This window comes from Charadrius vociferus, unplaced genomic scaffold (genome assembly GCF_000708025.1).
Source record: "Charadrius vociferus isolate BGI_N301 unplaced genomic scaffold, ASM70802v2 scaffold213, whole genome shotgun sequence".
Lineage (NCBI taxonomy): Eukaryota > Metazoa > Chordata > Aves > Charadriiformes > Charadriidae > Charadrius > Charadrius vociferus.
The window spans coordinates 4,594,595-4,621,654 of NW_009647828.1; the positions used below are offsets into that span (position 1 = coordinate 4,594,595).

At 39.3% G+C, this 27,060-nt stretch overlaps 1 protein-coding gene across 1 annotated transcript in view; it reads right to left on the reverse strand.

Moving 5' to 3' along the window:
* Positions 1-738: 738 nt before the first annotated feature.
* RMND5A (required for meiotic nuclear division 5 homolog A (S. cerevisiae)) overlaps positions 739-27,060 on the reverse strand; it is a 27,035-nt gene continuing 713 nt past the window's right edge. The window contains exons 2-9 of the mRNA XM_009882515.1: positions 22,897-23,039; positions 15,680-15,814; positions 15,420-15,520; positions 10,053-10,219; positions 8,042-8,207; positions 5,251-5,353; positions 3,836-3,990; positions 739-2,445 (exon numbers count right to left, since the gene is read on the reverse strand). Coding sequence (XP_009880817.1) covers positions 2,382-2,445; positions 3,836-3,990; positions 5,251-5,353; positions 8,042-8,207; positions 10,053-10,219; positions 15,420-15,520; positions 15,680-15,814; positions 22,897-23,039 — 1,034 coding nt within the window. The 3' untranslated portion in view covers positions 739-2,381. The remainder of the gene's footprint in view (positions 2,446-3,835; positions 3,991-5,250; positions 5,354-8,041; positions 8,208-10,052; positions 10,220-15,419; positions 15,521-15,679; positions 15,815-22,896; positions 23,040-27,060) is intronic.

The following is a 27,060-nucleotide window of genomic DNA, read 5'->3' on the forward strand; positions in this document are numbered from 1 at the left end:
TTTTTTTTTTGACTATGGGTATTCCCAAACCCTGTTAGAGAAAACGTACGCTAACTGCTAACTATATTTGAAGTACGAAAACCTCAGAGTATTGTCCACTTTTCTCCATGCAAGCACTTTTTCTAGTTACCAGAAGTGTATCAGGTAGTAGTAGCAGGTAACTTGCATCACCTCAAAGGGCAAACTGAATAGCTTTAACAACCAAAATGCAGACATGTTTCACAAATGCCCAGCACAATATCCCATTACTGTAAGCACACAGGCATTATATAATAAACTGCTAGCATCATCTGTTGGTGGAGCTTCAAAACTGCAAGCAATTATTTTTAAGTAAACATACAGACAGCAAGGAAAAGAATTGCAATTATCTAGTGAAAACAGCTGTGGATCTATAATATGCACTATTTAAAAGGGAAAACAGGACCATTCTATTAAAAACATTCTAATAGGTAAACTGAATTAGTACTCTGCTGCCATTTAATAACTGTGCCTTTTTTGTATTCTAAGCCATTGTATCAGAGGCACTATCAACACTAACCAGTGTTCACACCAATGCCAAAATACCAGCAGTGTAACAGAGAAAGAGGTGCAGCACTTACAATTCAGGGTGGTTTTGGAGGTTGTTTTTGTTATTATTACTTTTAACTAGTCCATATGCCATTTCATTTAAATCCAAAGCATTAAGCGATTCCACTCAAAAGAAAATATTAAAAGCCATTTCAGTAAGACTAGGAAACCTACATGGAAAATAATATCCTCACCCGTTTATTGTTGATTTTACCACTTGGTAACGCGGTTGTTTTGAACTCAGTGTGAATACAATTTAAGTTTTGCAGAAAATCACACACCTGTATTTTTCACATGTATCAAACACATTGAAAATTTAAAATTTGTGTGCCTTGACTTGCTCCTCTTAATGTCTCTTTAGGGATGTCCATTGTCACTGATCCGATAGAGTCCAACTCAGTCTCTCAAGTCAGGTGACATACAAATTCAAAAGGTGTAGATTTCTCAAAGACGGTCTTCTCTGTAGTGCATTGTGCTAGTGCATTCAACCAGTGTGTCAGTATTCAACCATATAAGCTTGGGGTTTGTTTTTCAACTACACAATACAGAAATATAGTTTTACATGTAGCTTTGCATGCCTTATGGCTGCTTGCCCTACTATAGGACAGTGCAATAAATACAAATATATGCACACTAGAAAAAGTTTTAACTGCCATGATCTACATCTCGTTTATGAGTACAAATTTACCTAGTCAACAATATGACAAATTTAGCAGAAAAAGTGGCAATGGCAGTAATAGTCTACTACAAAAACAAGGCTAGAAGCAAAGTGTTCTCAAGCTACAGAAAATTTGCTACCTCCTAATATATGATGTAGGGCCCAGTTCCGCCAAGTGCAGTCGTGATCAGTAGATTGCATCAGAACATGCTTTTCCCCATTTAACAATGAATACTTCTACAATTTATTTGGTTTTGATAACTGTTTATAAATAGCACACTATAATGACTATTAAACTATACAGCAACATGACATTTATAGCCTAATCCTGAATACAAAGTTCAAAGAACATGACTACAAAGGCCAGAGAGCAAATGTCATTGACTAAAAGCATTTCCACTTCAGAATTTATTGAATGTTCTCTTACACAAACACTTCTCGATCGTGAAATCAAAGGAACAGGATTTCCTATTCCCTCTCTGCTCCAGTAGTAATTTAGCCGCACATCACCCTTATAAATTAGTGATGGATTTTAACAGGTAGCCCCTCAGGGCTATATATTTTATATATATGCACATTTACTTTGAATTCTATGTAAAAGTTGAAAAAATGTTTGAAAGAAAAACTCAGAATATATCACAGCTTTTTCAGCGAAAAAAATACAAATTAGTTTTATAACCACTATTCAATTTATCAAACTTTTTTTCCTGAAGTATTTACCTTTAATTATGTACACATTACAGGAAATAAAACTTTTTCCACAAACATTCTCTAAGGTGACAGTTACCAATAGAATGATAGAATAATAGCGGGAATAATATGAAACGAATGGGGGTGATAAATTTCTGCTTTTAAAAAGTAAAAAGTCACCGTATAATTAAGTACAAAAACCTGCATTGAATGACAACTGCTGGTGTAGTAACTTGATCAGGTATGGAGACCAAGAGTATAGTAAAGCCCTATGGTAATAATATTTCTGTAGCATTTCCACTTGGTATGTATATACTAAATGTTGGCAAAGTTTCTGTAGCATTAGCTTATACAAACATAGGAGTCCTCAGTCTGCTGCATAAAATGGAACAAGTGTGTTTTAATTCTCCTGAAATGCACCTGAAATCCAGAGCGTCACTTACAAACTGCATAATGAAACTTTTCTTCAGAAAAATATCTGTTTGGCATCTCCAGGGCTCTGTTCCATCGGACAATAGGGGCATTTTAATCTGAGGACAAAGACAACGCGTTAGAATCGCGGCAATGTGCAACAACTGAGCATTAAGCTTTTTCAACAGTTACAAAGGTATCAAGTTCGCAGGGATAGTCCTTCTCCTTCCTCTTCCTCCCTGCCCCCGTAGCATGAAACAAATGTACTCTTAAGCCAAAATGCTTTACTTGGCTCCATTAAAAGTCACCTTTAGCTGAGAGAGACCTTATCATGCTTTTTCTTCTAATTATATTCTTTCTCACCTTTCGCCCACACATCCCTGAATTATTAAATATCAAGAAATTACTGTTCATGATTAATCTATTATTTCTGCTTCTGGATTAGTTTGTTGCATTTTAGTCATTTTAAATAGGCTAGTAGCTTTCATTTTGACTTCCTCAGCATCCAGTGTGGTTTACTCTCTGGTTCCCAAAATGCTGTGATTTTACAACCCACATAGATCAGCTCCTGCAGGCTATGGCTAAAGAGGTCAGCCTGGCCTCCCTGCTGGGGTCTCCACTGATACAATTCCACCTGGTTACAATATTTCTTCTAGCATTGATCCATTTTTCCCCATCTCTAATTTTGGGCCTTTCATCCCCCCGCCCCGAGTTAATATTGTCAGAGCTGTGCTGTCACTACAGCTGATCAATGAGTGACTGGGGACAGGAATAGTGTAGCAGCAAGTTTACTGGCTTAAAATGGCTGAAGTCACCTATGCCTAAAGGCATACCTTTAGGCTTTTCTAGCAGGGCAAAGAATGCAAACATCACTCAATGTTTTCATTCATAGCATCACTTACTTTCACACTGGATTTTGCAAAACCACTTATGGCTCTAAATTCAGCTGACAGCCTCCACAAAAGCTGCATATATTCAATCCAAATTACCACTGGTTCTTCCTCAAGAAAATCTGTATAGCTCTCTCCCTTCCATTTCCTCCTTCCCAAAAGCTTGTAGGCACCCTGCTGATATCTAAGGAGGAGTATTTCCACAGCGATAATTCAACTACCTCCTCAATTACTAAGCCGTATTTCCCCAGAGGTTTAATTTTATTTTTCAAGGGATGTTTCATGCATTACTAAACTTGCTCCCAACAAAAAACTGTACATGTAAAAACCTCCATTTTGAATTTAAGACAACACAATGGTACTTACAACTTGGAGAATTACTCTGTTCAATGCATTCCTTCATGTAACCTCACCTTCTACAACTCTACAACATCAGAGGGTTTGTTACACTTTTCTCCAGTGCATCGACCTGGCTTATCTGGTTTCTAAGTCATTCTCTAAGATTAACAAGCTTCCACCAATTACATAATTATGGACTCAGTTTTCCCAAAACACACTATTTGATTCTTAAGACTTGTCTTTGTCCGTATGTTGCTTGAAATAAAAGAATGGTACTCACTTGCTGCCATTAAACATCTTATTCAAAGCATCTCTTGATATAATATGACCACAGACTAATTTCATAGGTGGATTATTATCTGTTGTTTGCTGACGAAGAATGGGACAGGCAAATATTGAATGATACCAGCACTTTTTACCAAGGTCCACTTCAATCTGTGAAAGAAATTAACATAACAATTTATCTTGGGAAACTACATTTCCAGCAATTATCTTTTTTAGGTCATGGCCCTTACTTAATGGATTTCACAATTTAGCTGTGAAGGCAGCAAAAGCCATTGTGTGGATGCCTGACAATTTCCCAGCCAAAAATACTTAATTGTGATCTTAAAATGGTGATTTATGCTGCTTCTTCCCATCCCCAAGCAGAGTATTCTGCCAAAGGACAAGTGCGTATTTTACTGCAGATCTATGCCCTGGCAGGAAAACTGAGCTGATGACCCAACAAGACCGACTGCGTTTCCTAGCCAGTGATTTCCAAAGTGGTTTAGATAATAGGTCTCATTTGGGGTGTGTGTATGGGGGGGTGTTTTCAGATCACACTGACTTGTAGCAGTTTTTACAGGACAGCTCTATCTGTGTATTATAGTTCAGCAGAACTATACAAAAAAAGCAGGAATGTGCAGGGGAAGGGAATTGGGGAGGAATGGCCAGAAAAGGGTATAAAAGGGGCCAGGAGGACCATGCCACTATTTGAGGGTCCATGAACTTCTATTTAGCAGGGCCTGTTGTGATAGGACATGGGGCAACGGTTTTAAACTAAAAGAAGATAGATTTAAACTAGTTGTAAGGAAGACATTTTTTACAATGACAGTGGTGCAACACTGGACCAGGTTGCCCAGAGAGGTGGTAGATGCCCCATCCCCGGAAACATTCAAGGTCACGCTGGACAGGCCTCTGAGTAACCTGACCTAGTTGAAGAGGATCCTGACCACTGCAGTTGGGGTTGGACTAGATGACCTTTAAAGGTCCCTTCCACCTGAAAGTATTCTATGATTCTATCAATCTAGAGTGGTGCGTGTGTGCTTTCACCGGTGACTTTCAATCTTTACCAGACAAAGTTGTCTATACTCATGTTTTACGAATGTGGGTGCTGTTGAAGGCAGCGCCTTGTTTGTGCCAGCCTCTGTAGCTGGTCGTATCAGTGTCCTTTGTGTGTGTGTGTGTGCGTGGGTGGGTGTCTGCGACTCATGCTCAATTTCCCTGCTGGCTAAACCTACAAATGGGAAAGCAGCTGGTACATCCATGGGCCTGGGATGGAGCCCCCCTAGTCTCTGTACAGTAGGAAGCCCCAAGCCCCAGATCTGCTGGAGGCGGTAGCCATGTATAAAACCCCTTAACGTTCAGCACAAATGAAACCTGAAAACAACATTCGCCATTAGAAGTCTGCCCTGGAATAGCTCAACATCAACTCACCGGTAGTTCATCCTTCTGGTTCCAAACACCCGTGCACTGCCTTTGTTCAATAACTGCCTTGATATTAATTAGAGCTGGTAATGCTACACAGCCTGCTGAAAAACTGCAGAAAAAGAAAAAGTGTTAACACAAGGTGCCTGTTAGAAAACCAGCATTTTTCGTATATCTACTGTAAAGGTTACCTGGGACACAAGAGTGTTGTACTACTTCATTCAGTTCTTGTCTGTACTTCTAAGCTCCCTTCAAGTATAACAAGCAAGAGTTTTGGGGCAGGTGATCAGTTACCCTACATCTTAGGCTACTGCATTCTGGACTGAAAACAGTTAATCCCTGCTCTGAGTCTTACAATGAATTTCTACACCACCTACTTTGATTTTGAGCTGTACAGGAGGATTACATCATGTTAACTTATATAGGTAGTTGCTCTCTTAGCTATGAAAGGGCACATGCAGCATAAGAGTTTCCACATAACCGACACGTACACACAACCCATAGTCCTTTAATTATGTGTAATTACCACGTAAAGAAGCACATCTTTCCACCTTCAACTTAAATCAAGAAAACAATCATAGAAAAAAACCCAACAAAACAAACAAGGCAAGCGAAGGAAGGACATTACAGCCAGTAACAAGAATGGCAGTATACAACTGAACAAAGTCAGTGTCCCAACAGTTCAGCCTCCTCTGGGAGTTACCCATTACCAGAACTTACCACATTATTTTGAAATATTTCACTACGTTACAAAAGAAAGCATGACACTGAGTTTCCACAAATTAACAAATGTTTTGATGGATTTAGGTCTAATGACAGTACTATAGGCCTGGAAATCAGGAGCAAGAGAAACAGGATTTGACCTTGGTATCAGCCTCCTCTGTTTCTTTGGCAGATTATTTTACTATTTGTGCAAGTTTTATTGTCTACAGAATTCACAGGCTTCCTCTCCACTCCGCCCCTCCAGATACTTGTTTTTGTTTCTGCAGCAACATTCTGGGTAGTTTACTTGGGAGGAATGAGCCTGAACCCTATGGATCTCTTGCCTAAGCTAAAAAACAGAACAAAAAAAAAAACCAAACAAAAAAAAAACCACAGAAAAGCAAAACCAAACACATCCCTCGCTTCCAGCTAGCCATTTTAATCCTTACACTTTGCTTTTTTGCTATTTCAGCACTGAGCATAACTTGTGTTAACCCCGTGGAAAGCTTAGACAAATAGTATTTGTTGAAATAAAAGCATTACTGCTTTTTAAAGAGTGTAACAATTCAAGTAAATTCAAATGGTGTCCTGTCTCTCAGGACCCTCAACCATGGCATCCTTAGTACAATGAGAGTTTTCCCGCTGATTTCATGTAGTAACTCAGACCATGAGACCCGTACAGGATTAGATACATACTGGATAAACCAATCCGTCTTAAAAAAAGTGATCACTACCCATGTTCTAGAAAGCAATATATTTTATATCAGGGATTTAACTTCAAAATTGTTTAACTTCTACAGGATTTGCAGCTCTCAAAGGTCACGGCAGTTTAGAACAGCCTTGTTTGTAACAAGAGTATCAATATCACCTATACAGTAAATACATTTCAGTGCAATCAATTTCACACCAGGCACAAAGCAAGCATCCAACCAATCCACACATCAATAACAGGAATTTTCCACTACACCAAAAATCTCTTGGCCGGTTTGCACAGAAAACGGCACTACAGCATCAGTGCATGAGCAATTACAATGTAAAGGACTGCTGTTAGTTTGACTGAAACACGAAAAAGTTTAAAACAAAAACCAGAGATAGAAGTTTTAGATATCTATAAAACCCTCAAACTGAAACTCATAACATTTATTGTAGAAGACAATTAATCTGAAAGTGCTCCCTTTGTTCCTTCTGTTGCATTTTGTGACAGAGGTATAAACAGGAGAAGCAGAAGGCTTGACAATTTTAAGAACTCTAAACTAAGCACAGAAGTCTAACAGTAGTAACATGCAAACAGTAAAAAAAAAAAAAGCCAAAACAACAACAAAAAAAAAAGGTAGTGAAGCTTCTGCTAAATACCAAATCTAGCCCAGAAAGATAAATATAATTTACCTTCTATTTACTGTATGAAATTAAAATTAGAACATTAGGCAAGTCTATCAGGGGAATTGATACCCAGAGGCAAAATAGCGGCTTATCTGATTTATCTTCAGAGAAGCTAGAAGGAGAATAGATTGGTTTTTCTTCACATTTCCAATAGCCTCCTACGGATTTGCATTTTGTCAGATTGGCTACTGAGCTTGAAAATGCCTCTTTCTTCCTTGCAAATGAGGTCCAGCAAACAACTTGGAAATTTTAGCAGTTGAAGTCACAATATAACTCTTAAGCATTCTTCTAAGGAGAAGACAGGTAAAGTAACGTGTGGATTAAAAACCGAGATGATCAAATGCTGACAGAAACACGGCCACAGTTTTGGGGTTTTTTTGCAGTTCAACAGCAGGAACAGTTTTCACACATTTGCTGTGGGAATAACTGGCTGATTGCCATCCTCATCTTTTGCATTGATGTCTAAACTACAGAAGCCAAATTCCATATCCATGAATGCTTCCTCTTGAGCTGCAAAGGTGCAGGGTAAAGCACAGCACACAGGAACCTCTGATTCCTAATCTTTGCAAATCTTGTTAGAGCTAATTGTAACCATACTATTTATTTAATACAAGTTAGATACGACTGCTTCTCAAAAGCTGTTTCTTTTGTCCTCAACAAGTAGAATAAACCAAAACATTATGTACCTGCTCTTAAAAGCAAGTGAAAACCAGCATACCTAACACTGAGAGGTGATTCAACTGAGAGACCCAGAAGAGCACAGGCATCTCTTGTAAAGATGTCACAGATGTCCGCCCACTGGTTTGCATCTAATAGATGAACGTACGGAGAGTTCTCTATACCTTGCCGCAGATACACCAGGCTCCCCATCAAAACCTGAATATCTGTGAGGGACCAGAAACAGTTAGTTATTTTATACTACAAATAAAAGCTTGTGTCTACAATTTTAGCTTTTAACATGGAAAACAGGCAGACACACAAAATAAATAACACACATCCTCACCTCTACAAAATACAATTACAGCCATCACAGAACAGATGTCTACAGCTACAAGAGCTCCAGTCCACTGTGGGTAGACTGGGGGATCATCTGCCCCTCTACAAGCACAGCGTGCTGCCTGTTAATTTGCTTCAAACAGCTTTACTTTCTGGTAAGCTGACACACACAGTACCCCAAGAATTAGGCTTTACTGGATTAGGTTTGAGATGGTTCACCTAACTCACATATTGAGCAACTGACATCACCTACCTGGACTTGTACAAAGCATTTGACACCGTCCCGCATGACACCCTTGTCTCTAAATTGGAGAGACAGGGATTTGACAGATGGACAGTGGTGGATAAGGAATTGGCTGGATGGCTGCACTCAAAAGGTTGTGGTCAATGGCTCGATGTCCCACTGGAGACCAGTGACAAGTGGCATTCCTCAGGGGTCAGTACGGGCACAAGTGCAATTTAACATCTTTGTCGGTGACATGGACAGTGGGATCGAGTGCACCCTCAGCAAGTTTGCTGATGACACCAAGTTGTGTGTTGTAGTTGACACATTGGAGGGAAGGGATGCCATCCAGAGGGACCTGGACAGGCTTGAGAGGTGGGCACATGCCAACCTCATGAAGTTCAACAAGGCCAAGTGCAATGTCCTGCACATGGGTTGGGGCAATCCCAAGCACAAATACAGGCTGGGCAGAGAATGGCTTCAGAGAGGCCCTGAGGAAAAGGGCTTGAAGGTGCTGGTTGATGAGAAGCTCAATACGACCTGGCAACGCGCGCTCACAGCCGAGAGGGCAAACTGCATCCTGGGCTGCATCAAAAGAAGCACGGTCCGCAGGTCGAGGGAGTTGATTCTGCACCTGTACACGGCTCTCATGAGACCCCGCCTGCAGTACTGCATCCAGCTGTGGGACCCACAACATAAGAAGGACATGGACCTGTTGAAGCAAGTCCAGAGGAGGGCCACAAAGATGACCAGAGGGTTGGAGCACCTCTCCTATGAAGACAGGCTGAGAGAGGTGGGGTGGTTCAGCCAGGAGAAGAGAAGGCTCTGGGGAGACCTTAGAGTGGCCTCCCAGTATCTGAAGGTGGCCTACAGATTTACATTAGATACTAGGAATAGATTCTGCATCGTGAGGATGGTGATGCACTGGAACAGGTTGCCCAGAGAAGTTGTGGAGGCCCCATCCCTGGAAGTGTTCAAGGCCAGGTTTGATGGGGCTTTGAGCAACCTGGTCTAGTGGGAGGTGTCCCTGCCCATGGCAGGGGGGTTGGAACTCCATGATCTTCAAGGTCCCTTCAACTCTAACCGCTCTATGATTCTATCATTCCCCATTTTTCAAAAGTTTCATTTCTCTTTGTATTACCCCACGCAGCAGAAATAGCAGATGACTATTCCAGGAACATTTCTGTGCATTTTTAACACTTCATCCTGGCAGCAGGCCTATTCTAGATGTAATCTACACATTAAAGAGTCAAAAACATCAAATTTAAGCAAATGTGCAGGCATATTAAAAATATAAATTTGTGCCCTCTTTAGGAAAAAAAAAAAAAAAAGAAAAGAGGAGTTAATTCAAATTGTAACGATTCAGGTTATACATGTTGTTTTTTGAAATAAGAAGCCTCTAACAAAGTGAAAATAATGGAGTAAATCATATTTGGAACACGATCTATATTATACTACAAGGTGCTACATCCAAGTGCTTTAAATCCTCTTAATGTGACTAAAAACTTACCTTTCTGATGATTTAGGGCGAACGGCTGGAAGTTTTTCGCATACTGAAGAGCTTCTCTTTGATTTGCTGTTCCACCCATCAATAAACTAATGAAATATAATCTGTGTAGTTTAAATTCCAATGAACTATTCTGTGCCATAAGCATTTCTCTGTTGGATACCGCCCACCTAGAGAACAAAGGAGGTACAATGGGACACGACACAAGAGTAATTAAGTATCAGCCTACACCATATGAAATTATTACAATTATCTACCACCTATTTCAAGGAGAATATGACTGTTCCCTGGACTTCTATGAGTCTATACAGAGCACGGAAAATGGCAAGCCCCTTCACATGTAACAGAGCTACACAAAGGGCACAACGTGTAAACGACGGTACTTCTGGTGCTACTGTACAGATTAACCTCTGCAAAATTCAACATGCACTGGCTGGAAGGTAAGACTGAATTAGGTATAATATAAGGTAGAAATAGCTAGAATCTACCGTATTTGGATTAATACTACTCTGAATCTTAACAATTACAGAGAGCCTTCAGCTGCATTTTGAAGAAGTTTGACCAAGCCTTTCAAGAACATATTTTCCAACTTGCTCACTCGCCAAACATTTCCTCTAAGCCACTATGTTTATATACATGTGTATGTTGCCCTGGAGAGGGGAAGTGCGTCTACGAGGGCCTCAAAGATAGACATTATCAAGACCTTACAATGGGGGAAAGTGGGAAGGGAAATCAGTTTAAATATCATACTTTACCCTGCTTAAACTTTGCTTTCTGTGTTATTTTCAACTTGGGCAATAAAAATATTTCGCACTTTCTAGGTCTCATCACCATGACAACACTAACGTTTGGCTCCCAAATAACATGGAAGAATTCTTAAACATGCACCAAGTAAAATGAACTGGAATTTTCAAAGCATTTCATAAAATTATTTTATTATTTAGATTTTATCCATCCCTTTCTTGGTTTTTTGTGTTTTGGTTGGTTTTTTTTTTTTCCTTAATTCAATTTAGTCAGGCCTAAATCAATCCAATCTTTCTCTTAAGAACTTCAAGTTTCAGTGTTCTTCAGTACATCTGTTTCTCATTAGTGTTAATTAGTTATACTATTTTCACTGTGGGGGCCCCATTAAGCAAAGAGCTTTTCACTTTTCAGCATGGAAGTGAAGTAGCCTCTGTGCCTTAAAAAGAAGGGGTATATGAGGCTTCTGTTCTTTTCAACCAATACTAAAATAAGAAAATTAAGCATTCTTACAGTACTGGTAAAGCTTTCAATGCAAGTTTGCCTCCTGCATTAAGATGTAGCGTTAATGAGCAAGTATCTACTTTCAGTTTGTTGTGATGAAAGTGTCAGGAGTTAGACTTTACTGGCAAGGCTTTGTAGTGACAATAGTAACCTTTCAGTGGGAAACAGTGAAAAATCTAGCCTTTGAGCTAAGAACAAGGCCCACTGTCACTAATTTCAAGCGGTTTCAGATGAGCAGGCTCAGAAGACTGTCAACACTGTAATCTCCACCAGCAGGGAAGGGCACAGTAACCATGGGGTGTTTTTTGGGTCATTTGGTTGATTTGGTTGTTGTTGGTGGCTGGTTTTGGTTTGGTTTTGTGGATTTTTTGGGATTTTTTTTGGTGGGGTTTTTTTTGTTTGTTTTTGGGTTGGGCTTTTGGTTTTTTGTTTTTTTTTTTATATGATTAGCGTCCACGATTTGAACTGAGTACAATGGCAATAAAGCTCACTCCCAACTAAGAAAACAAGAGCCTGAAGTTAACAACCGTAGACCAATAAGCAGCTGAAAGACAAAAAACCCTATTATCAATAAGACTAGTCCACAGTTCCATTAATGAGATATTAATCCGTATTGCATCAAAAGAGCCTCCATCCTCTCCTTGCCAATATTCACAACCACATGACACAGTACTCCATCTTGCTGAGATCAAGCCTATTTTTCCAGATTAGCTTTTAGGCAGGCTTTCCATTTTTAGCTCTTTGAGTGGCAGCACAGATTTGTATCAGAAAAAAGCAGCCACAGAAGCAAGGCCTGAGGTGTTTGATCTAGGATGTGCTGTTCCTATTTCTAATGAAAAGACAAAAACCCAACAAGTGAGGTTTAAAATATTCAACCCACATGCTCTCTACCACCATCCAAAATCAGTAGTAATCACAACACCTGTCTTCCTATCTCCTCTCAAAACAATACTTCCAGAGTATTTTCACTTCTGAGACTCAAATCCACCTGAATTTTTTAAAGTTTACAGTATACTATTCAAACCACAGGTACATAGAGCTCTCTTCTAGCTCCCCCAGGGGATTTAGTTAAAATGAATTTCACAAAGCCTAGCAAAGATAAAATTAAGTTTAAACCATACCCCACAGGTCCCAGCAAATACCAGGACTTGTGCACCTTGCTGCTTTACAGACAGAAGACAGTGTGTCTTCCCCAGGAGATGATACTCAAAAGCTTTGAACCTGCAAGTCATCCCCACCAAACCTTCACACGGAGACCCACCTGGGCTCAGAAGGGCCAGAATCCACCCAGACAGATTTCCTCCCCCATCACCAAATTACAATGAGGAAAAGTAACCGAAAATTAATGGGATCCTGCAGAGGTACAGAGATTACACTGCTTAGGATGCAGGGCCAGACTGAGCATATACAAAGTCAAGTGGCACACCTCACAAAAACTGTTATGGCCAGCAATACTATATTTAATTCTGAAGTGTAGTATTTTTAAGCATTGGAATTTGTATTAGTAAGAAAATCTGAAACAAAAAAAAAATACAGTTAGGGTTTTGGTTGTTGGGGTTTTTTTGTTAATCAGATATGAATACTAACTTCTCTCTATCACCACAGCTTTGAAAGTCTTTTCAAAGAGTCATTAATCTGAAAACTCCCTTTTGATAGCAGTGACCAGGAACCACCTGTGTGTGCTTCGTTTCCAACAATGAGTTAAGCTGAACACCAACTGCAGAGCACTGGCAGAGCCAGAGAGACTGGTTATTGTTTTCATCCCAACCTTCCGCAATTTTGCATGGGTAAACCCTGCTAAACTCCCCTTCCTGGTTCATGATACTGTAATTCATTATCCTTGTGTAACACCTGCTTTCTGCTTCAACACCACTGTCAGTAGCCTAACACTGGAACGGGCCAGTTTGGGACAGCTTTTGTGCACTCCTGAAGCCGTATTTACTGATGCCAGTTTTAGCCATTTATTAACTTTTAGCCCAAAGAGCACAATGCCACCCCTCCAAGCTTCTCTCACATAGAGACCATCCCTCCAGGAGTGGTTCCTATCCCTCCTCCTGAAGACCTACCTCTCCTGGGAAATAATATAGGAAATACATTCACTAGCATCAGCAGTTCTGTGGAATTACCGAGCATTTAAGACATTGGTTACCTCCTAAACTGTATAGTTTTGTCACATTTTGATGGTCATAACACCCATGTTTTTTACACAAGCATCACTATAAATAAGGACCCTCTGTGCCCAGCAGCAGGAAGAGAGAAGATGACTTTTGCAGTGAAGAGTTTGAACAGAACAAACATTATAAACAGAAACGAGACAGGGTTGGGGAGGGAGACCAGCATACAAACTATGCTGACAATACACCCTATTCTCTGTCCATTCAGCTGTCTTGGGAATAAGAGTTCCTTTGAAGAAGGGCCATGCCTTCTCCTTTGTTTGAAAAACATTTAACACATTGCAGGAACTACAAGATATGACTAAGTATCAATGAGTGAGGCAGAAGGCTTAGCTAACTGGAGCTAAAGCGAATTTAGTGACTTCAAGTGGATGGATACAACAGCAAGTTATTGCTCTGCAGAGAGCATCCTTCCCAACGGCTATGTTACATATTTCTTGTAGTTCAAACAGTAGTGTAACTGACAGTAAATCCTGTTTCAGTTGTAACATAAGGCATTTCAGTGTTGCTTCCCTTCAATTGGCTAATTCAATAGCAATAAACCACCTGAGCTTTCCACCTGTGTAACTAGATTCAAAGATCAACTATTTAGGTCAAACTTTGCATGACCCAGAAGCATAATCCAGGATTTAGGTTGTGAATGCCACATTTGAATTATCAGAGTATCCCTACACTTAGTTTAGATGCCAGCAGCCTCTGAATTAACATGATCCAACATGGGTATGTCAAAGTGAAGAGAAAACATTTGTTGATATGAAAATGTATTTAACTGAATAATGCAAAAAAGGTATTTTAAATGTATGAATTATGCTCCAGAATTAAAGAGAAATTTTGAATTTGCTTTGTTTCATTGTTTCTGCTTCTAAAAGGTGACTTCAAAGCTATTTTTTTTTTTGAGACCAACCTAAGCTTACCAAAGCTCTTGTAACCTAAAAAAAAAAAGCCAAAACAAAACGTACACCACACCACCCTCCCAAAACATAGACTGAGGGTTTGTTTGAGGTTTTCTTGTTTTTAAAAGAAAAGCTGTTCTGAAATGGTACAGTACAGTTATATATCCTCTACTGGAAATCAAAATAGTATCTCACGAGACATTTCATTACATTTCCCTCTTCACTGTCACTTTTAGCATCAGCCTACATGCCTAATGGTTGTAAAGTCGATTAAGGTCAAGAAAATATCCTGGTCTAATGTTGGCTGCTACACCTCAAATATTCCCAGATTTGGTTTTCCCCTAAGCGTTCAGCATTATCCACTGACTTCTGTGAAAAGAATTGTTTTGTTCAGAAGAAATCTCACTAACAGATCTCACTGTTAGTCCCAGCTCCAAGCTCACATACCACAGAGGTGTCTCCTGCCAAGAAAAGGGACACACCTCTCACCCAGCATTAATCAGCACCAACCCAGCAGAAGCTGCCTACAAAGTACACACCTACCCTTTCACTCCCTCTTCCCACCCTGTGGTCCCTTATCTGGAAAGAGAAAGTGACTTGAGGAAAATTGAGAACTTCAATCCCAAGTCAAGTTCTGCTCACCCCTAAGGCTTAGTGAAGCCAAAAGACTTGGTGGTACCCAACACCTTTAATAAGTCCCAGTACTCTTCATAATCAGATCTTTTAAAGTAAGGTTTGCTAACGATTCACTATAAGGTTAAGTACCATCATAGCAGACAACTATTTCTCCAAGAGATGTTTCTTCCCCAAACCTTAAATCAGCATCAGAAATGATGCAAGTTAAGCCTTAATCTAAGAAAGGGACCCTCAGGTAAGTACTGCTCATGGGGAGGGACACAGAGCGGACAAAAGGAGAAGGCAGGGGTTCGGTCAGACCTCTCAAAGGACAAATAGGGACACATCAAAATTTACTAAAGACAATATTCAAAGTAAAAATCTAAGGATTTGTTAAAAGCATTCAAACAAAAAAGGGGAGAAAAAAACCTGAGTAGACTCACTCTAACGCAGGTCTCAGAACTCTAACTTTTAATGCTTCCAATATTCGATTCAACTCCACAAATGGTTCTTTTTGACTTTGATCTATTGACAGACCAGATTCCTGAAAAAACAAAGGCAGTTTTCAGTTGAAGCACAAGAAAACATGGGATTAAACTGCTGTTTTTCTGACAGTTTAAGTATTTACCTGGAACATTAACATTCAACTAAGGACATAAACACAAAGCATCATTTTCCATGGTTGATAACATTCAATTGTTACCTGACAAAGTTCCTCCGCTACATCCAACATCCCCTGCCGGAAGAAGTGCTCCACCATCACCTCGTTGAGGATTCGCTGGCTGTCAGTCTGCCAGCACCCATCTATCCCCACGCTGCTGATGTCAGAGTCAAAATTCTGAAACATACAAATTAACAGTTAATAGGATGGAACAAATTGCCATTTTTCTTTAATTATGCGGAGCACCTATGTCTCCACCCTGATGCTTTCTGCCTATTACTCAGTTGGCTCTCAATTACCTCCTGTTCAGAGTGAAATATATCTGTCAGCTGCTTCATTATCTCCTGTGTACAGAAGAAGAAATCCTTTGGCTTGCTTGTTTCAAGTCTGAATATTATCCACTATAAGGAATTACGCAAACTCTAGCTAGCAAATTAGCAATCTAGTTAACTAATAAAGGGGGTTCCAGACCATGAAGCGTTTTTGAAGGCAGTATCTGCAGAAAAGGTATTTTCCATATGGGAAAATGCATAGAGAATGGAAAACAAAATTGCCTACACAAAATCAAAATAGTGTTTTCAATGCATCACTGTCACTATAATGCACCAAAATAGAAGTAAAAGCTATAACTCCAGATATATATATATTTTTTTGTTTTTTTCCACATAGCTGGAAGGGTAGACAATGCTGAAAAAAGCCACCTTCTTCCCACCCCCAAACGACAATGAAATTCAAATCTCTGAAGACCTCAGCATGCCAGCAACAGGATGAGCTTTGAAGATCTGAGAGATCTTTTACAGATCTAACCCCGATGATCCTACTGCCGTTTATTTTTAGGCCAGTGGCCTACGGACATATTCCAAGAATAAGTAAAAATATTGTCACAGTGACTCTTTAGTAACACTTGGCACTGTGCCTCTTGGCAGCAGGAGAGCAACACTTACTCTAACCCAAGATATAAACCAGGATTTTAACTGCTAACATGTTTTATGATCAGGGCAGGCAGGTTAATTTGAATAATAATCCTCACCCATTGCCTAAAAAAAAAAAAATAATAATATTCTTGCGAAAGAAACGGAGTCTAGAACTCAGTGCATTGTTTGCTGCCTGACCTGATGGCCTGGTAACTATGGCTCTCTTCCAGGAAGGAATATCAGAAATCACAAGTTTGGTGAAAATAGTAGTGCTTCAGCTGCAGCTCGGTGATGATCGACAGTTCTGCACAATATGGGAACACCTACCTTGCACAAACACCTGCTTTGTCAAAGCAGGCAGAGCAAACAACACAAAGTTGGTACAAGCTATTTGCCGACCACGTATTATCAGTTCCCCGCCAGCCAGCACAATGCTGGAGTGGCAGGTTAGCCAATAGCCAACCTGCTGTGAGATCTGCCAGCACAAAGCTGGATAACCAACTTCAGAGCAAATCTGAGTAGGTGATGTTGGTTTACATTAGATCAGCACTTTGCATCCCAGTGACATCGCTGACCTTCAGTAGGAGCCCAGAGAGTCATGTTGTTTTGTCAAAACACACACCAGGCAACAGACGTTTGCAGAGTGACGCTGCCGAAAGCATTTGGGAGCCTACTACTAACCTGTTGCAGAAGTTAAATCGAGTTGGAAGGATATTCTTTAATAAAATAAAAAAAAGCAGAGAACAACATCACAGCAGCTCCAACCTTTAGACAAAGGGGTCACTACTTTTGCCTCGCACAAGTCTCATTCACAGTTACGCCTCACTGCTTTCTCCTCAGGAGGTATCAAATATCTAACCACAATTCGGACCTCAGCCTCAAAGGCTGAACTGTTGCCTTTATAGGCTGGCTCGACAGGACCAGAGAAGCACGCAGCGATTACCCTAAAGACAGATGCATGATGGCACCTCCCATACAGAGGCAGCCTTACCAAGAGCAAGCATGTCCACCTCTTAAATGGCAAGGGGGAGGTTAAAGGGGGCACAGTAGCATAAACCTGCAACGCTTCTCATTCTTCCTTCAAGCACTCTGCTCAGCTTTGCAATCCATCTTCATTTTATTCGCCACTTATTAATTTCCTTCATCAGCCACCTCCACATCTTCTTTGATGCTGTTCTGTGTCGTGGTGAGAAAGGGGTGGCCTTCTCATCCCTGCACACGTGGTTTAAAAACCACCACTCCCTTCAGGTCTGTTAGACTTTCAGAAAAACATTAACCTTAGGCTAGAAAATTCTCTCTTTCATCTTTCAGAGATGGTAGAGCAAGATGAGCATTTAAATTATTGCCGTTGATTAAGTCTCACATTTAACAACATTTCCACTTAACCTGCAAGTTTCTTGTCATGCCGCTCATCTTTAAGCTGCGTCTTGAAAAAAACTTAAGCATTTTGAAGACTAAATAATACTGTTCTTATTTGTGCCAATCCTTTGAAACCTTTAAGGTTCACCACTGTTGCTGATTCTGGCATCACTCTCCAAACACTACTAGCAGGTAACATAAACCCATCAACAATGCATTAGAGAAATACCAGAGGCAACAGCAAGAACGCACAAGCTTGCTTTTGCTACTTAAGTTTTGGGGGAGGAATTATCAGTAATCTAAAAATAATCAGCTAAATTATTTTTCATGCAATTTCAAGTCCTACTGAATGTACAACCCCATAAGGAGAAACTGTATTCTCCTGGGCAGTTACCAGCCATTAGAGATGAACCTCTGCCTTAAACACGATAACATCCTTCTCATTGCTTGGGGGGAGAGCTGGTAGAGCCACTTACCTCACTTCCTTCACAAAACCCGATTTTTGTTCTGAAACAACAAACCTATGAGCCTTGAGAACCTCTTCAAAACCCCATCATAAATTAGATCTTTAAAATTCCATAAAAGATGGTAACAATGAGTCACATTAACCTAGATGTGCTGTAAATTCAAGTCATATCATAAAACCTGAGGACCTCTTTTTTTTTTCCTCCCCCTCATCCATTCTCCAATCAACCCAGTCTTGACCAGGTTCTCATTTCAATAACTTTTTTTAAAAAACAGTTTTCGAGGCCTTTATCATAGGATGTAGGATTCTACAGCTTTGCCTCCACTGGGTTCTGAGGAGCTTCAAGAACTGACTGCACATATTACAGTGACTGTCACATGTCAGAACAAATTACTGCTTGCCTTTGGCTTACACATTTCATAACTGTCACGCATGCATGATATGCTGGTGACTATACATCTCTCAGTTTTGTTTTCTAAATGCTAACAGTATGCTAACTGATAGCATGTGGGCTTTAACAAGATGTCAGAAGTTGAAATAAATTCTGTAAGTCACAAACTCCAAAAGGTTATTTTGTGCTTTTCAGGTTTTAAGCTTAGAAGAGTGTCAGTTAATATTCCCGAGAAACAAGCCTCCTTTTTTTTTTTTTTTAAAGATCTGAACTAGTAAGACTAGGACTAAAGTGTAGAATATTATGTGCTAAACATACCAATGATACAATGTAAAGTATTTTACTGATAATTGCTGAAATGTGAGGACTTCAAGATGCACACACACACACGATGGACCATTTTAACCAACATACAACCTTCCATGTTGTTAGTAACATCATGATATGAAGAAGGATGATGATTAAGAACGGTTTTTCTCCTCAGTTTCTCAGTTAAGATTACTTTGTGCATTCCTCCTTCTGAATTCTGACCCAAAATACACATAAAATACATTTGTTTACCTTGTCTGTTCAGTTTGTTGGTTCATAAGATAAAGCTCGACTTGCAAAGACCCTGTTATTTATCTAGCCATATTCTTCATGGCAACTTAATTAAATGATACTCAGTAAAGGTTTTTAATTTGTTTGTATACAAGTTTTCACATGAAACAAACACTAACTTCGGTGAAAATTTGATTTCCCAAAACAAAGACTGGATTAAAATGTTTGCCCTTTAAACACAGGCTTAAAATTCAGGGAGAAAAAATGGAAGGAGCTACCATTTACTCCACTTACTTTCCTGAATGAAGGCACTTAACCACTAATCAAACAGATTGCTGCTAGAGGGAAAACATTTACTAGCCCTATCAAACACGCTTTGAGATGAATTCAAATCATTCCAGAAGAGTGATTGATTTACAGGGAGGCTGATGAGTGAGGTACCTGATAACAACTTGCTGAACAACAGTGACATGATTAGTTCTGGAAGCAGAGCAAAGCTAGTACAATAAAGAAAAAACTGGATGCAAACATTTCCTTTCAAAGGAGAAAAATGGTCTGCAAGAAAGGGTAACCCTTCATGGATCAGACACACGCAATCCATGTAGAACTACAACGCAAAAAAGTCTAGCTTATTAGATAAACTTTCCAGGAACTGCTAACTAAAAAGCAACACACAAAGTTTCGGCATTTCAGACTTCAACATGGTTCACATTTGATGCCAAATTTGAACTTCACTTTCCAAATCTGTAGGAGCTTCTGTTCTCAGAGTGAACCCTGCGGGCAGACAAATCTAGGTCCCATCCCAAGTCCATAAGCAATGACTACACTATCTTAAAAACCAACAAGACTAAACTTTACATATAGATATAACCCTGCCTCAACACTGGAAAAAAGAGATTTAACCTGAAATTTGCCACGAGCGGTTCTTTCAAAATCCAAGCTTGTTAAGTAGGAAGTTTGTTGACTCCACATGTAACAACAGCTGTCACTTGGATGCGCCACATAAAATTGGTACCAATATTAGCACGTTTCCCAATCTCAAACATGGCAATAAAATAATGAGTTACATTTATCTGTGCCTGAGCATATACAGCTAGGAAGACCATAAGCAGTGTTCTATAGGTGTTAATCTGGCTATAAAATAAATGAGGAAAAATGCTGGAATGAGGATTTACATGTGACACAAACAAAAACTCAAATCTCATGAATCAAGACAACGGCTGTGCTTCTTTAAATTCTAACAAGCATATTATTTAGGAAGCAGTACTATTTTGCCCAGAATGTGCTGAGAATCAATTCACTACATCAATTACACTTAATGACTTCTATCGGTTTAAGCTTAAGTATATTATGGGGAAGGAATGGGGGAAGGGCAGTTTTAATAGGTTATGGGACTCGGATGCCAACAAAGACTTTCCTAGTAGGTTTCAAGCATATTTTCCATCAGGACAGTGAAATTGCATTAAGTACACGTGGAAGATTTCCTTCAAACGTCACTGTCCAGGGAAGCATTAAATTCCACCTGGACTTAAAAATTACATGTATTCATCTGACAAACAGGCCAAGACTTCAGGATACATTTTAAAGTAGTTCTCTTAAGATATTACAGTCAGGAAAAAAACATAAAATTCCAACTACTTGCATTAAAAAAGTAAAACAAAGTTCATATTTAAGGAGACAATCCTAACTGATGCTCTAAACTTCATAAAAATACATCCTTCACTACAAGCAGAACTAGGGACTCATGCAGTTCCCACTGCATCTAGTCTTTTGATGTAAACACCACAGACACTAAGCAAGACTGAACATCCAGAGGAATGAGCACACTGAACACAGTTGAGCTCGTTTTTGAACACCTCACTGAAACAGCCCTTCTGACACTCAGCAGGCACAGAGCAGATTACTGGTATCCTTTCTACTATTTTACAAAACCACACATTTGAAATTTAAAACACGCTTTTATTTACAGCTATCCTTTTTCAAATAAAAATAGTAGATAAATAGTAGATAAAACAGCAGGACAGAAACAACACTGGAAAAGTTGCACAGGACAAATGAAACAGCTATATGGAGATTAGACTCGAGTCTAAACTTTATTAAGCTTGCAAGTGTTGTTCTCTTTGGCTCCTAAGAAATACTATCACCAATTTCCATTGAATAGTCACACCCTGTATATATGACCTATGGCTGCTCTACTTCAGAGTATTTAAATGAAAAAGGTATAGCCAAACCTGAATGCTTATTTGTACAAAGTCCACTTTGCTAAAGCAGAATAGGAAAGTTTCAAACTTAGGGCAAGATTACATAGATTTCTTTTGGCTTCAAGCCAGTAATAAGGATGGAATTTTACTCTAGTTAATTGGTTTAGATACAGCAGCAAGGATTAGAGACAGATGCGTCCTTAAGCTTTGGATAACAGTGACGCTTGGATTAAAGCTATTAGTACAAAGTTTGAGCTCTCCATGATGGTCAATCATAGATATACACAAAAAGATAACAGTTGCACAGACATTCTGCCCAATAATGCAGCATTATGTACCCTGTCTCTTCATCACACTACCATTAAATTACACTTTAACAGATTGTTGTTACTAACAAAGTTTAAATGAGATTCCCAAAGGATGAGTATTCTGTAATGCTGCTAATGCCTCTGTCCAGATGAAGACTCGTTTATTAGTATCTTCCTTAGTAAGATTATAAGGTGCACCCCAAACTAAGTGTTCAGACCCTATCAACATAAGCATGTTCTGATATGAAACTATCACATAAGAACATCCAAAAAAACAAGTACAAGACTCCTTGTATAAGAACTACTTTATATGAATGAACACACAGACAGAGAAAAGCATGGCCTCGAAGTACACATATAGCACCACTTACCACAAAAACAGGGTTTTAGCATAATTTCAAAGAATTGTTAATATCTACCTACAAAAATTCAGATCCCAGTTATTCTTGAACCTAGAACTCATATAAGAATGTCCCATATGCAAAGCTTCAAAGACAAGCCGCCCTACCTTATTATTTGTTCTGGCATAGACACAGATACTATGAGAAGTTGAATCTACTCTACTCATATTAAGAAAACACTGCACGTTATAAAATTACGCCCTAAGAACTGACAACACACCTGAAATACGTACAAAATGTCTTTCTTTAAAATTTCTTTCAGTTTTTAAGTGGCCTTCTAGAACAGAATGCCACTTTTGAGTTATTTGCTACTGACAATTAAATAGAAATGCAATACATGCATTAAAAAAACAGTATTTCTTATTGAGACTGATATTGAAGTGAACATTTTGCTAAACTGATATAACACACATTATTACTAAGTCTAGTAATACTTATAGGGCATGTTCTCACAGAAATTAAGAGATTTGAGCTGTGTTAGAAGGAGTACTCTGTACACAACAAGTTCTGAAAGCAAGTACTGTACACCTCACTGTGTTTCCTCTGCCCCAAGCCTATGCTTCTGCAGTTGACAGGAAGATTTAATTAAGATTAACTGTAGTATAAATCCAAATTTTGTATAGCAGAGTACCCACCACTGAATATATGTGACAATACAATCAAACCACAATAGAAATACCTTATCAATGGCTTTTCCAACTCGGGATACGCTGCTGTGAATGTCTTTATGATCGGAGGCCAGTTTTTGAACTGTGTCTTTTATTCTTTTACAACACTGTGTCATAACAAGTGAAATCGTCCCCGACAAGTCTCCATCTTGATCTAGACAAAAGAGAAGATAATTACCAACTTTGTTACAAACAAATGATAACATTAAATCTCTTGACATGCAACAACATATAAAGACAAGACATTGTATTAAAAGAAAGAAATTCAATTAGAGAGTATTTGCAAAGCAAGATCAGCTTAAATGAAGGAAGACGTACAAGACACAGCTCACCCGTGGAATTAGGAATCCAGTTGGGTGCACCATAACATTGAACAAGTGCAACAGTTTAAAAAATTAATGTAAAGTTCTCATGTGTCTCAGTCACAGTAGATTAATAAACACAGCTCAAAGAAACACCCAAACCCACAAGTCTCATAGGAAGCTACTGAACCTACCAGAGGATCAGTCTTCTTTTAGATAGCTTCCTGAACATAGATCAGAACATCATGTTTAACTTCAATGAGGTGCAAGCAAAATTTGGATTAACCAGGGCCCAATTCATTCTTGCCCTGCAAGCTACCCACCTATATCAGACCCTGTTTGCATTTGAGCTGTATGATACTTGTGCTTCCCGACTTGTGGAAACAGCTCTAAACAGTTCAGTCAACCAGTCTCCAATTCTCCTCGATGCATGAGAAACAGCTCATAAAGGACCTGACTGTGAACACCAGATCCACTCTTTCTTGTCATAAGATTTATTTTCTAGAAACTGTGACTTTTTTAAACTGATGTCCAACCAACAGGTGCAATGCTATATGACCCATTCTGTGGACAAAATAATAAATAGTTAATGGTTACAGGCTCCTGACCACATCACCACACTTAACATTTTATACTTTTCATACCTTGACTCCACTCAGTAGCTTTAGTCGGAAAAAAATAACTACTTCTGTGCTGTACTCCAGTCCTTCCTTCCAGCTTTTGATTTCAAAATACAAAGAGAATCTCTTTTCCAGTATTACCTCTGAAGGTCTCTCCTTCCTCAAAGCTCATTCTACATGAAGAATTATTCCTTTAGGGACACAGACTTAGCAGCCTTCAACTGCACAGGAAGGCTAATTTAAGTGGGAGAGCAGCTCAGAGGTGCTTCCCTAACATTTCGGATCCAAACTCTTTATGTGAAAAAATAAAATCCCCAAAATATCTCTTCAGAAGAAAAGATTTAAAAAGCAACCACGTTTTCCATAAAGTTTGTTCCTTTCTCATTTTGTATTTTAACACGCCTTTGGTTCCAGCAGCACATTAGAGTCCAGTTTCTGGTATTTCATGGGGATTAAAACGCAGGCGCATCAAACTGCCCCTGCAGGACCAGCAACACGAGAACAGAAACAAACTGTAGCTCTTACAACGTAGCCTTACCAACATGTCTCAGAAAGAGCAAAGGAAATCCAGAAAAAAGCTGTAATCACAGGGAGTAGGCAGTAATTCACCAGCCACTTATTCTGGATACCTTCCTTTAAGCATCCTAACTCTCGACCCTGCTGCTGATGTCAACAGTGAAAATAACCTTCTGTTGTTACACACGAAAACTAGCTCATTTCTAGAAAAGTAAATAGCTCCCATTCAGCCCCACAAGCCCCAGCTAAGGAAGTTTTAATAGCATTTCTGTAACAGCCATAGCTTTTAAGAAAATAAAGAAAAGCTTTAACTTCTTTCCTCCCTCCAGTCCTATGAAGCTAATGATCACCTCCTGGGCAAACATCTGATAGGGCTCTGTATTTTTTCTAGTGAATGAGTGAGGAGTAATAGGACTGAAACAGTCTTTTCAGTGCATGTTCACTAACTTGACCCTATGAATCCCAAATTAAAAACAAAAAATTCACTCCACTATTACATAAAGTTTGCGTCCTAAAATTATTTCAAGAATAATCATTATTTCTTGGTTATGCTTTAATTTTTATGACATATATTTAAAATCACATGAGGGATTTTAAATAACTGTCTCATGACTTCTGCCAAGACAAAATGATCAGTCAGAGATCACCCAACAAGCAAAATGGAAATACTCATTCCCCAATAAACAGAAAGGTCAAAATACACTCTCTTAATAGCCATTTTTTTGCAAGAAAAGCCATTAAGCTAAAACCCAAACAACTTAAATCTGTAACTGTTTTTAATAAGCAAATAAGTGAATTACTGGCCCCTAACACTCACTGTAGCAGAAACCAATGACAATAAAGCAATGAAAATGTCTACACAGGAAAAGCCATCAGAGCCATGAGAGAAAAGATTTCCCCTCTGTACCCATATCCATCTCCTTCAGTTTTAATTAAACTATGAGCTACTTCTAATAAATCAGCAGAAGAAAGCCTGCAGACAGTCCTCCCAGCAGTTCAGTGTTCACAGACCACTGCAGACTGACAGCTTCTCTGTATTGTGTACATACAGTCACAATTAAAAAAAAAAAAACATAAAAAAAACACCCAAAAACCAAACACCCCACCAAACATTAGCGAGCAGACACTAGGCACAGAGTAGAGTCCAAAGCCAAGTTTACTCAGCCAGACACATTTACACCATCCAAGAATATGCTATCCTGCCTTGGCCACTCCAGGAGGCGAGATATATTTGGGGAAGAGAGAAGAAAAACAAACTTTGTCTTCCTATTCACATGCATAGGGCTGTTCTGTACTTAGGCATTAGTATGAAAACAGCTCAAGAAACTTTAAGAGACTAGATGAGTGGGGAAAAAGAAAATCAGTTTAGACGTTGAAGCAGCTTCTAACAGTTTCTTTTTCTCCACCCACTTCCTTTTATATCCACTGCCTATTTAAGGTCTTTTCATGTATCTTTGCCCTCCAGTCCTGTCCTACAGCATTAATTTCTTCTTCAGCAGTGAGGGTTTTCTTTTCTATTCCTTTTTTTCCTTTTACATTATAGACACAAGCATATTTCTGCAGTTCATACCCCTGAATTACAGAGCTCCACATTAAGATGTCTGGCTGCTTCCACTTCCATCAATTTTCAAAAATATTCAGGATACAGTATATAAACGCTGCAAATACCTGTTCTTATCAGAACATTATAACTAACGTGTTAAAGGAAAAAAAAAAAAAAAAGTGTATAAGAGTATTTTGCCAGCTTACCCTCAGATGACAAAACTGAACACAGTCCCCAGATGCTTGAGGGTGCACTAACAACGTATTGGCTTCATTCTAGAGTACTTACTAAAAGAAAACTCAATTTGGGATGCAGTCTGCTGGGGCAGCATCACCACTTCTTTCCTAAGTGCTGAAAACACATCTAGGGGCGTTCACAGGACAGTGCCAAAAACTCTTAAGCCAAGTCTGGATGGAAAATCCAATGAGAACCCTGAAGGAACTCCACGCTAGACCCTTTTAATTTTGTTATGAAGAGAGTAAAAGCTCTGGACTTGCAACAGGATTCTCACAGACAAATCTTTACAGCCCCACAGAGCCCTATGGAAATCAATCCACGCATAAGGGTCATGCTACACAGCTTTCCAGGCAAGGTCAGCATCTCAGTTTGTGAAGACATGCATTGTATCGACTGTCCTTAGTGCATGAGCCCAAGCTGTTTCAAACAGCACAAAATACATTTACTGAAACGCAGTTCAAAACAATGCCAAAAAGACCAAACATTATTTCACCCCAAATAAGTGCCTTGGAATCGGAGTTCCATGTCTGCTCTCTATGAAAATTGCTGTGTACACACAGCAGCTCTAATACACTTGTGTTTATGTTCCTGGAATTACACGCACTCCTAAGTGAGCTTTGCACCTGTATTTGTACAAGACTGCAGCAAACACATTTTTCTCTGAACCAAACAAAAGCAGATTCTGCAAAACAGTGAAATGGCACAGTTTGCTTTAGAGTTTGGGCTCAGAAGTCTGCAAGTTCCCATTTCTAATCCTTGAGCCATCACTCACTTCCTGCATGGCCCTGGGTAAATCACTTCAGTTGTCTCACCATTCCCTCCCACTCCATCAATAAACACTGCATTACCTCCATCTCAGGGATTTCGCAAGGTTTAAATGTCTCATGTTTATAGCGCGTTTTGGCCATCTAGCCCGCCTGCGCAAGGGCTCAACATCAGCTGTAAAATACAAACAAA